The following is a 12,887-nucleotide window of genomic DNA, read 5'->3' as shown; positions in this document are numbered from 1 at the left end:
TTCTTTGTAGACACAGTTATCAATGAAAGTGCCTTGCTTTTCTGTTGTAACACTCATGAGATTTTCACTAAAGAAAAAAACAAAAAAATTTGTAAGTTTGTTTTTGATTGTTTTATATTAGAAACTGTTTGTAATTAAGCACAAAGCTAAACAATGAGCTATCTGTGCTCTGCCCACCACAGATATCAAAACCTGGATTCTAGTGTTGTAAATCCGCAGACATACCACTGTGCCACTGGGGGGCATAGTTAAAACTTACTCCTTTTTGTAATTTTTATCGGTTAAATCTGAAAAATATTTTTGTGGAAATTTCAATTGTTTTATTTATTGTTCAGCTATAAAAATACTGCCTAGTTATAAAAAATTACCCAGTTATGATTGGTGATGATAGGTGCAGTAGTTTCTGAGATCCAAGTTTTGGCCGTATACATCGCAAGCTTCATTATAATAAGATATTTAAACTGCTTTATACAAATTAAATATGACAAAACACAAAGTAGAATCATTTAGTTTTTCTTGAACATCTGCATCTGATCTAGGTTATCCAAGCAGTTTGAGTGATAAGAATAAACCTTTCACTGACAAATCAACCTCATATACATTGAATTCTCAGGAGTTTTAGCATTGTAAATAAAGAGTGAAACAATCCTTATTAAATGGATGTTCACATTAGTTTCAAGTAATAAAGCAACTGACTAGTTACATAAATAAAACAACTATGTTTTCTAAAGTTCCTATTACAAGAAGAAAAATTCTTTTTAGAAAATAACTGTCTCTGGCTATAAAAAATAAATTACTATTTTCTTTGAATAGTTTTATAATACTAAAGCTCTCAAGGTAGAATGTTAGTTTCAAACACTTGCAATCATAAGGTTCAATTCTAGCATAAACAGTAAATAGTAAGTAGATGGTGATGAATAAGGTTAGTTCCTTTACTAGTGTAATTTTCAAATACCACACTTATAACCAAACAATATTTTGTAAATCATTTCTAAATTTTATACAAGCCTTTTTGATATCAAAGAAACAACTCTGAATAAGTTTTTACACTATTCTTCCATCTAAACTTCACATTTGCGATAGTACTTTATGTTCTGCAAATTTTCTTTTGGCAATGGACTCACCATATCGTAACATGAACAGTAAAGCTTCCTTCCCTTTACCTTGGCCACGTTTACACTCCTCTAGTCACAAAAAAAAATTGTCTATATTAATCACATATAATATGTATTAAACTAGAATCAACAGTCTTGTAAAAAATATATTCTGATGAATCTTCAAAACCTATAGAGGTATATTGGTTTTAAACATGCAAAGTATTATTCAGATTAATAAAATGTTTACTTATAAAAGTAAGTTCAATACTGGTTATATATATAGGCAATATAAACACTCCTTTTTGTAGGAACAATACACAAACACATATATATATATGCTGATTTCCCTTGTGGTTCTTATTGGATAAGTGTAGATCAATATGCAAAGCTACACAAGGTTTACGAAGTTAGCTTAGGTTTCCCTAATTTTGAGCTGATAGACTTGATTGATTGTTAAGAATGCCATCCAATGAAATCTGACACGACTTAAATTTTTTTTATTTCCTATCTTTTTTACCCTTTCGTTGCAAAAGAGTGTAAATGAAATAATATCAAGTATTTGTATTCAAATGATTGTGAGCAAAAAAGTTAAAATAATCAAAGTAACACCTAATAAACCCGTTACTTCTGCATACAAGGAAATCTTAAGCTTTCATCAAATTGCTAGTTAAAGTGAAATAATTGCACATGACTTGCAAAAAAATATTTTATTTCATATCACCTTTAACTGTTTTAGTTAAAACCATTAAAATTTTCTGAAACAATAAGTATTTGAGTTGGCTTCTTCATAGTATAAGTGCTTAACTAATAAGGAACTGCATTTCAGTAGTACTTTAATTAGGCTTAAGAATATTTGCAAATATTGCTTTTCACAATATTTCGACAAAACTTCCACCATAACGTCCTCTACATTCTATGTAATAGGCCCAATACTAATGTCTAATGATAAGTAAATCAATTGTAATTGTGCTTCGCCAGCTTGAAAAAACATTCATACCATAACAATCATTTTGTAATATGAAGAAAGATAGCTAGTCAACAACACCCACCACCATAACAATCATTTTGTAATATGAAGAAAGATAGCTAGTCAACAACACCCACCACCAACTTTTGAGCAGTATATTCTAATAAAAAAGTGTGATTTGCCTGTCACTCTTTTAACATACATCCAAAAGTACAATTTTGTAGTAATGGAACATGAGCCATGGATCCTCAGGTTCACAGTTCAATATATTAACTACCAGGCCACACCTGACCCGATAATGTATGTGAAAATATAAACAATTTAATATTAAAAGTTTTATTTATAATTATTACATCTCACAATTATTATGAATATTTCCATTCTTAAAATTCCAGATTATATTTTTAGACATATAAATGATCAGCCACAAATATCACATACCAACGTAGCTAAATTCACGTGGAGAAAAACAAGGTCTATTAACAGAATGAACTAATAAAACATACTCTTCTTACTTACTGCTTAAAATATGAAAATGTTTTACTCGATTTTATTGGTCACATTTTAAATTAACAGTTTTTTAATCTAAATCTAAAAATTAAGGCAAAGAACGTCTTAAAGCATGTCTGCTTTATATAAAAATATACAAGTTAACTTATATAACTATAATGACAGTTACAAGTAATTCAACAAATATTATAAAATATATGCAATCAAAAATAATCTAAAAAGCAGTAATTTGACATCTAATTTGAAATGTGTACACAGCTAACACATCTTACAAATTACAAAAAAATCTTTTGCAAAATGTTTCTATAGTATTTGGGTACATTGCTGTTCAGCAGAAAAGTTTTAAAGTTTTGACATACATAGGTTTAGGACTATTAGGGAAGAATAAAGTGAACATGGACAATACAATAAAACAAACTAACACATAAGTACAAATTCGATGATGAGGACCCACTTTGAGACTAATAATGGTTGGAGACGGCTTGAATGGGTAATGAAGAAAAACTTTAATGTAAGTTTAACATAACACCAAATGTACAATGTTTCGACAAGGTTTTGTCATCATCAGGTGCATCAGGTACCTGATGATGACAAAACTTTGTCAAAACATTGTACATTTGGTGTTATGTTAAGCTTACATTAAAGTTTTTCTTCATTACCCATTCAAGCCATCTCCAACCATTATTAACACATAAGTAGTTTTAAACACAAAGTTCTTTATTCAACAAACACAGTATTAGGTTATCCAAACTGGCTAGGCTGCTGCTTCTGCAGTGTCTGACTACTATGGTCGACAAGAGGATATTCTAAAGCATTTAAGAGCCAGAAAGAGAACTACAAAAAACACCAGACTTAAATACCCTGGCAAAACAGAAATTCATGTATCATACCACAAGTACACAGGTTACATACTTCAACAAATGTTCCATACACAGTCTTAAGCAAAGCCAATTGTACGGGTTTCTGTATTGCCTGTTTGAATAAGTTAACTTCCAAGAAGTCCATATAAAAATATAAGCAGGCTAGCTTGAGACTTAGGAAGAAAGGCTGCAATGTATAGCCTTTATAGTTATAGAAGGGTGAAATTCATGACTATTTCAGGTAATTACACTTCTAAAGAAAATGTTAAACCTTCCATTGATTGTTCTTTACAAGTAGTTTAAAGATTGTCATAACTTTACCTGCAATCATTACTTCAACTTCCCCTTGCTTGAGATTTTCAGGGTTGTTGAGGAATAAGTTAACGTCTCCTATCATTGAATCTGTAACATGTTAGTAATATATATAATTTTAAAATCATTATAGTGTACCCATAACAACAACTACATACCTCAACTTTTTGTGCATTACCATGAAAACTGAGGGTCTTAATTATAGAGTGACACTTTGATAAATCCCAATAAACATGCACACATACGTGTAGTTTTAAAAAATAGATGTGACTGAGCATAATTTTAATAAATTTTTAATACATATTCAGTCAGAAATTGACAAAGTTCAAAGTTTAATTCATTATGTATAATGGATCTTATGCCTATGACTTAGGTTAGGTTTTATATACTCAACTTTTAAAGTGGGGACTATACATGTATAGAGCTTGGTGAATAGTGGAATTCACTAATCAATATATCATCAGGCTCATTAATGAATTACATTCAACTAATTGATTATTCTCATTTGAGACTAATCTTCTTATCTGCAGTTTGTTTTGGATTTTTTAACACATTTTCAAACCACCCTTCATTCAATCCTATCATAAAGGGTTCATGTATTTTACATAACCTTATAACCATAGTGGTATACACACTATGATTCTGAAAGTACTTAATGTATCTTTACAAAATCTGGCAAGCTTTCAGTAAACATTAAGTCTTTTGTAGACAAAAAAATCTGAATTTTTAATTAAGTATTTTTACTAAAACTTTGTCCACAATTATATGGTGTCGGAGTGTTGACTGCTCCAAGTGCAAAGTGATTTCTATGTTAAGATTAAAAATACCTTTCTTCATCTGAAAATTTTCAAATTTCATTTGCATAATCCATAAAACCTCCTAGATAAATATCAAATAGTTTTTTTCAGATAAACTTTACATTTTATCTGTAATTTTCTATACTATAACTATACAACGTCGCTCAAATTGACCAACCCTGTAACCACCATAAAAAAAAAGTTAGGAAATAATTCTAAATTACCTTTTTTTCTTTCTTGAATGACTGCAAATTGTAACTGGAAATCACAATTGTTTATCCCAAATAGGTTAAAGCTTGTGACAGTATACATCTGTTTCTTCTTAACTTTTATTCTTTTATTGCCCTTTGAACCGTGTCTAACTAGTAATCCCACCATGAGTTGTAAATCACTCAGTGAACTCACAACTCACATTATCTTAAGTTGTAAATCACTCAGCAAACTCATAGCTCACATTACCTTATCAAATTATGTAGCGTATGGGCTACTCGCGAGCATATCTCATGAAAATTTATTATTATTATTTTTTCTTTATTTTACTTAATTTAACCTAATAAGTTTCTAATGTTTACATTTTAGTTATTTTTATTATAATAATTAAAGAATACACATGACAACAAATATATAGTACTCACCTGGATCATCATCTTTTTGCTGTCAACAGTCAATAAAACTTAAGCCTACTTTTTATACTAATGGTACCTACCACCACACTAAATAATTTTGTATTCAATTAAGTATTGTAGCTAAGAAGACAGAATTATAACACGTAAAAAGCAGACAATGTCCTATAACTACCATACTTTTTCTGGCTTTTTAACTAAGCGATAAGATCCATTAAAAATTCAGCAAAGCTTCTCAATGTGTTTTTCGTGGGTATAAAGTTTGAACTGGAAGCAAAACAGACAATTTTCCATACAGAAAACAAAGTAATGTAATATGTCATTTGATAAATTAAAACTCTGGCTTTCTATTGGTTATAAATAATAAAGTATTAAATGTTAGAGAGAACTCTTGTCACTTTGTGAAAGAGAGGATGAAACAAGAGGGTGTGGCAAATGGGTTCTGATTTTCTAGTTTATGGCTCTGTAACCAACTAAGATTGAAGCCTATAAAAATTAAGCTCTGCCTGAGTAATAACAATGTTATAAGGAATAATGTACTTTAAATTCCATATTTTGCAGAAGAGTGGTGAATAAATTACAGAAGACCTAGAGAGCAAATGTCACAATTTTCATATTAGGAAAGATTAAGGATTTTTTAAAATATTTCCTTATAAAATTAAGAACTTAAAATTTATATAATATTAAAATTTGATTTATCAGCTAGGCTTTTATGCCAAGTACATTTGTATACCTTGATAATAAAGTATTTTAGTTACATTTTGAATGTAACTGTATAAAAGGTTGTGGGATGCACACTTTGACCTACCTGATACAGAAAAGTTAATATAATAGACATCTTCATGTACAACACTTTGTGATTAAGTTACTTTTTCCTAAACTGTTGTCAAAAAAGTGTGTCATATATGCAATGTAATATGAAACCTATATCAAGCTGAGCTGAAAATACAATTGATACCATTCCAATTTTTTTTTACTCGGTTCTTTACACTGAGTGTTAATCAGGCAAAAAACATTGAGTTATTCAATATGATACAGTAGGTAGATCCCACTGATAGTGAATAATATAAAAACAAATAAGTACTTTGGGGTTAAGTGGTTTCTATTCTAGTTGATAAATTCACACAACTACTGAGGATCTATATGTTTATACTACTTGTTACAACTGATATTAGTGATTGCACTGAAATGAGTATAGATTTTACTGATGGTGCTGTACACAAATATTATATTAAGATCCTTGGTAAACAAGGCTAAAATGTAAAATCAATTTAGAAAAATCTTGTGAAGTTGGCTGTTTATATAGTTTTGAAAAGCATAGTTTCTTAACTACTTTTTAAAAATATAAAGTTGTACATTCAAAGATTAAAAAAACATTAAACTAAAATGTTTTATAAATCAAAAAATTATCTTTAGTACAATAAAATAAACAAAAATGTGTAATAAAAAACTCACAGCTAATGTAAACAATAACTTCTGATCATCAGTATATACTTTAAACAAAAGTAACTTTTCAATAACACCAAAACTACTTGAAAAAAGAAGCAGCAATAAACACACACACACACCAAAACAAAACCTTAATGGGTGTAATTAATCACTCATGCTACAGTATAATTTAAGAATTCTACATTTTTCTAGCATATTCAGAGATTTTACTTAAAAGCCACAGTTAAAGTTAAAATGAAACATTACATAGTAGTAAATAGTATGAAATTGATGACTAATGTCAATCAAAAATAAATATAGAAAAACACAACAAATAATTTGTAGGATTTATTTTGTTTTTGTAAAGAATGTTTGCTTCATATAGTAACAAACAACATCAGGACAACTAAGAATATTTCCTCTAATGTAAAGCTGAAAATGGAAAAGGAAAATTGCATAGTATTTTATTTTTAGTGCCTTCCATCTTTAACAGTTTGCTGATATACAATTCAGTAAATGAAATTATAGTTAAAGACTGATGGCTCTTAAAGGCCAAGACGTACACCACTTGATCAAGTTCAATTTATCTACACTCCTATTCTAAAAATAGTGTTGGTTTATAATTTTTTCAAGATAGATTCAAAGATATGACTAACACAAATATTTTATTTAATGGATTTTATCTGTTTGTTTCAATAAATAACTTCAGCAGCCTAAAAGTTTGTCCCTAATAAATCATACTATTTTAATATATATCTAACCCCCCCAAATATTTTATAAAGAACTAAAAATGTCATTCATCACCAAAACACCTAATTTATACTTGTCTGTAAACAGAACACAAAGTTATATGAACATAAATTTAAATATTCTGAAAGGTCAAACAACTAATATTGTTGACTAAGACATTTAAATAAATAGTTGGAAAATAAAGCATATTCTGGCACATAAACTGAGAACAACTTTTTAACTTTAATGTGTCTAAAAAACATTCTGTAAATGTTCAGTGAACTTCGATTTATCCGAATGGGAAAAATTATAACACTCCATCACCTACCTAGTTCACTTTTCTGTTTCATATCCTCTTTATCTAGAACTATGAAAGTACATTCTGTAAATAAAAAAAAAGTTACCTTTATAGTATTTAAAACCTTCAAATTAAAACTTCCTTATAGTACATACGAAATTTCAGCTTTTATATGCATGATGTTTTCAGCTATACTGTTGTCATCACAGTGCACCTATGTTTATATAAGATTTGAAGAAGATGTAGCAATAATACTACTAATTTATTTTTCTGAATTATCCAGTTAATAAGCTGTTTAAGATATTAGACTGTAATTCATATTTATTTTTAATAAACGTCAACACATTTGGATATTCCTAATACTTCAAAAATTAAACTAATAATAATACATTATTGGGCACACTACACATTATAAAGTAAAATAGCTGCATACAAGAAAATTTATAGCTAATTTTTCAAAAGTAATTAACACCATTTGATATACCTGTTCCTTTTTACTTTCAACAACGAGATATTGCTATTACCAGGATATTACTATATACAAGCAGTGGCAATTTTAAGAGAAACATTTCCAAAAGCAGCAGTGAATAATTCAAGTTCAGCTATGAACAATCCATATCATGCTCTTAGTAGTGGTTTTCATACCATCAACATTATCAATAAAAAGCAGTATGTCTGGATACTTCCTCTCAAACTAGAATGTTCATAAAACAATAAAAGTTTTAATAATCACTATCCAAACCAAAGATTACATTATTTCAATTTCACATGAGTGCTGAATAAAGTAAAAATAATTATTGTTGGATATAAAAGACTGTTTAAGAATTATTATTTAGTTTGTTTAATGAGTTAATATTTAATAATTATTAGTTCTCATAACAAGACTGTTAAAAGTTAATTATTTTAAAAGTAATAGTTATAACAAGTTTCATTTTGTAACTTTGTACAAGTTGTACATTGTGTATGAAGTTTAATTGGTGTAGTAGTCTTTTGTAATATTGTTGACGTGATCTTACTCGGAACTATATTTATAGATTTTTCTGTGGCATGCTATAAGTATGTGCGGGTACAGAAGTTAAGTTAATGAAAGTAAATTTACTGTGTGATTGTCAGTTGAGCCATAACAGGCAATTTATAAAGTGAGAGTTTCACAGTTTGTATTGTAACAACACAGATAGAGAACAATAATTTGTCTTGTCATAGGGTGTTCTAAAGTAATTGAACCCACATGTGTGGACTTTGATGGAAAGGAGACAATTATTTAAAGTTTTGGATACAACTATGGTAACCAACGGTTATAGTGGTGATTTTGAAGTAAGTTTCACAGATTGTATTGTAACAACAGAGATAGAGAATAATGATTAGTCTTGTCAACTAGGTTCTAAAGTAATTGAACCAGCCTGTGTGGACTTTTGACAAAAAAAAAGATAATTATTTAAAGCTTTTGATACAACTGTGGTAATGTAAGTGAATTTATCACTGACTGTATTGTGATAACAGAGGAGAGAAGAAATAATTTGTCTTGTCAATTGGGTTCTAAGTTAATTGAACCAGCTTGTGTGGACTTTTGACAAAAAAAGAGAATTATTTAAAGCTCTAGATACAACTGTGGTAAACAACAGTGTATCAAATTTTTGTACATATGTTTGACTTGTTTTGAATATATGTTATTTTAAAACAAATAGGTTGTACGTTGTCCATTTATTGTTGAAATTTATTGCCAACAAATCACAGCCACCTACTGTAAAGAATCTCAGCCCTATAAAAACAATAATGTAATGATGATCTTAATTGTATGTGCATGTATCAGTCCATTGGACCAATGACATAATGAAGAATTAATATTTACTACAATTTTAAATTTACTAAGTGTATCTTCACAACACCTGACAAGCTTTTAATAAACATGAGAAGTGTATTGTATGCAAAAAATTTTTTTTAATAAAGTATATTTTCGAAATATTTATCTGCATATTTACTGAGTCAGCCTAACTCAGACACTGACAGTCTGAGTGAAAGCTGATTTTCTTGTTAAAAATAAAAAATATTTTTTTCATCTTACAGTTTTTATATTTCATTTGCATAACCTTTAGAACCTCCCAAAAAAATAGCAAAAGTTTATTTTTGGTATAAATTTATATTTTATCAGTTATTTTGTCTACCCTAACACTAACTGTACAGTGAAATGAAAAATTGAAGAACATATGAAATAAATTGAACAACAACTTTTTCTTCTGATGTAAAATTTTCCTTGTTTCATGTAGTTCTTATTTTCAAATTTCAACTGTTAATATTGTCACATATATTTCCTGTAAATTTATGGTTTTATTCTTGTGCTTAGTACTTACTTGAGCACTGATCATCTCATCAAAAACAATAAACAAAGTGGAAGGTAATTAACCACAGGTCATAAATAAGCAAAGTAGGTGATTTTTGCAAGTGCAAACCATAACCGAGCCACACCTCACTATTCTCACTTAGTTTTTAAAATAAAAACTTCGAGTTTCAAATAAACATTTTAGAACACAAAACATACATAAGGCAATAAAAAAAAGTATCATAAAACAACTGTATTTAGTTGTCTTTCTAACTAAGTAATCAACAGATAACATTTCTTGTTCAGAGCAGAAAAATAATTGCAAAAAATGAAACTGAGGCCAAATATCTAATTACGAGAACCAATAAAACTAGTCTCCTAACAAATCTCATGAAGAAGAATCTGCTCTTTCTATTGGTTGTAAATAATCCAACATTAAATGTCAGAGAGAATTATTGGCATTTTTTGAAAACAGGATGAAAAAGAAAATGCACAGCATGTTGGTTTGACTTTTGTTTTTTTATATTTCAGTAAAGCAAGAAGCCTGAAGGCTAGAAATTTATATTTCAACTTGTCAATATTTATACTATGAATGTGTAATTGGTGGGACACTCAGAAGATCATATAAGGATAAAAAGAAAATCTAAAAGAGGAATTTGGAGAACAGATGCATCAAGCGATAGAGATAAATGAAGACTGGGAATTTATTTAGATAATATAAACAACTAGATAATATGAAAACATTGGACTATAAACCACATTTTTATGCCCACTTTACTAACATACATTGACAACAAAGTTGTTTAATTAAAGTTTGAATGTAACTGTATAAAATGGCTTTGACATGAACACACCAACCCTCACGTACAATTAAGATTTAGACCTGTGGTGAGTTTTACCCACTTTTTTGATGCTTTATTGGTTACATTACCTATGGCTGAGTTTTCACAACTACATGTGTAAAAACACCTTTTAAAGAAAATTCATTAAAAATTATTTTAATGAATAAAACTGATAGTAAAACAAAAGTCTCAATCCATATAGCTGTACACCCTTATGTTAAAAACATGGTATTTAATCTACACATACAGCATTTTATCATATTCTACATCATTCTGACAGTAGTAATCTTATTTATGAACGTCAACGAGTTGAAAAACACTCAACTGTGTAGAATCATTTAAACCTATGTACTTGAATGTTATGTCTCACTAATGAAAACAAGACAAACAAACATACATGATTTTGTACAGAAACTTCAACTGTAGCACTGAACAATAAGAAACTTAAATCAGATTTAAAGTAACACTTTTCTTGTTTATGTTAATTTTAGCATGAAGTAGCTTTTGTGTAAATTTCAAAGAACTTTATTTGGTTCCACATATATCTCGATTAGGTTCCAGTCACATCATAAACTAGGTTCTACTGGTTGTGGAATTTGTATCGATGTCTACTATTACCAAGATGGTGCATTTTTAAAGTAACAGTTCACTTTTCTAAAGTGCATTTACAGTACATTACATGTGTAAATAGGCCAAACTGCACAGAATGACACACTGTTGGGTTTAGTGATCTAGCCACTGCTCAAACAGAATGAGGAGAAAATGTCCATTTTATCCCTTTTGTGTTCTAAACCAAATATTAGAATAATAACTATGTTGTCTTTATTATGTAAAGTCAGTGCTTCACATGGGGCTGGACGCCATCTCACCTTTTTTTCAAGAGGGCCTGAAATAATCCCGCTAACTTTTAGTAGACTTGAAACCTCCCTGATACTTTTACAATTGCCTAGAGTTATGCCAAACCTCTTGCCCTCTCTTTATTCTCCCTTTTGCACCATTACGGGCAATAAAACAAAGTGCATCACCACAGTCACAAAAGTTTTTTCACTCCCACTTTCCATAAACAATCTAATTTGCTAATCCACTGCCCTGAATAGTAGTCATGACTGTAAGCTTCTCAGAAGGTAAAGGTTCATTCAGTAGATGATTCAATAAATATTTATAATATCAGGAAACTGGGGAAAGAAACTTTTTTGTTTTAAAATGTTGTGTAAGAGTGGGGCAGGAATGAGACAAATTTTTCAAAGTTGTCCTAATTTGAAACAAAAGATAAATTGGTGTGGATTTATGCACAGTATAAAAAAAAGAGAAGAAGCAAGTAAAAAACCAGGTTAGCTCACAAAGAGTTTAGAGATAAATTTAAAGAAAAGCATCATAACTTCAAGAACTTTAAATTGACTGGTATGACAGGGGATTTAGAAGATTATAGAAGATCAAGAAAGTTGCTGAAACAGGAAATTAGGACATCAAAAAAGATGTATGAAAACAGGTTGGCTGAAAATGTAAAAAAATAACATTAAGGATTTCTGTAAATAAATTAGGGTAAACAAAATGTTAGAATGGAGGTAGGACCCTTGAGGGATGATAAAGGAAGGCTATTATCTGATGATTATGAGATGGCTGGGTTATTAAATTTTACTTTTTCTTTGGTTTTTACTAACAAAGATAAAAGCAGTATTCCACATCTTAAACAGTTAATACATGGAAACGAGATCAAACAAGATGACTACATTAATTCTGAGCTGGTAAGAAAAAATTGGGAAGTTTAACGAACAATAAGGCTCCTGGGCCAGACAATGTTTCCCCCGAGGGTTTTGAAAAGGTTACAGCTTGTGTAGATTTGATGTATCTGGATTTTCAGAAAGCATTTGACAAGGTGTCACATAAAAGGCTTGTAAAAAAATTAGCCCTATAGGTGTGGGGGATAAGTTAGCAAATTGGATATAACAATGACTGAATGGAAGAAAGCAGAGGGAGTTCAGTCAAAGTGGATTAATGTCACAAGTGGGGTACCTCAGGGCTCAGTTTTAGGACCGACCTTTAGTTTTTGATTTACATCAGTAACATAGATGAAGGAATGATCAATAAATGACTTAAATTTGTAGAT

General features: G+C 29.5%; 1 protein-coding gene across 2 annotated transcripts in view; it reads right to left on the bottom strand.

Moving 5' to 3' along the window:
- The window catches only part of LOC106478449 (N-acetyltransferase 9-like protein), a 21,903-nt gene that overhangs the window by 4,298 nt on the left and 4,718 nt on the right, over window positions 1–12,887 (bottom strand). For both annotated transcript variants that reach the window (XM_013938992.2, XM_013938991.2), the window contains exons 3-5: window positions 7,652–7,705; window positions 3,756–3,836; window positions 1,125–1,184 (exon numbers count right to left, since the gene is read on the bottom strand). In XM_013938992.2, coding sequence (XP_013794446.1) covers window positions 1,125–1,184; window positions 3,756–3,836; window positions 7,652–7,705 — 195 coding nt within the window. The remainder of the gene's footprint in view (window positions 1–1,124; window positions 1,185–3,755; window positions 3,837–7,651; window positions 7,706–12,887) is intronic.

The sequence above is a fragment of the Limulus polyphemus genome, unplaced genomic scaffold (assembly GCF_000517525.1).
Source record: "Limulus polyphemus unplaced genomic scaffold, Limulus_polyphemus-2.1.2 Scaffold212, whole genome shotgun sequence".
Taxonomy (NCBI): domain Eukaryota; kingdom Metazoa; phylum Arthropoda; class Merostomata; order Xiphosura; family Limulidae; genus Limulus; species Limulus polyphemus.
Note: the sequence above shows the minus strand (reverse complement) of the source record. Positions and strands in the feature narration are given on the sequence as shown.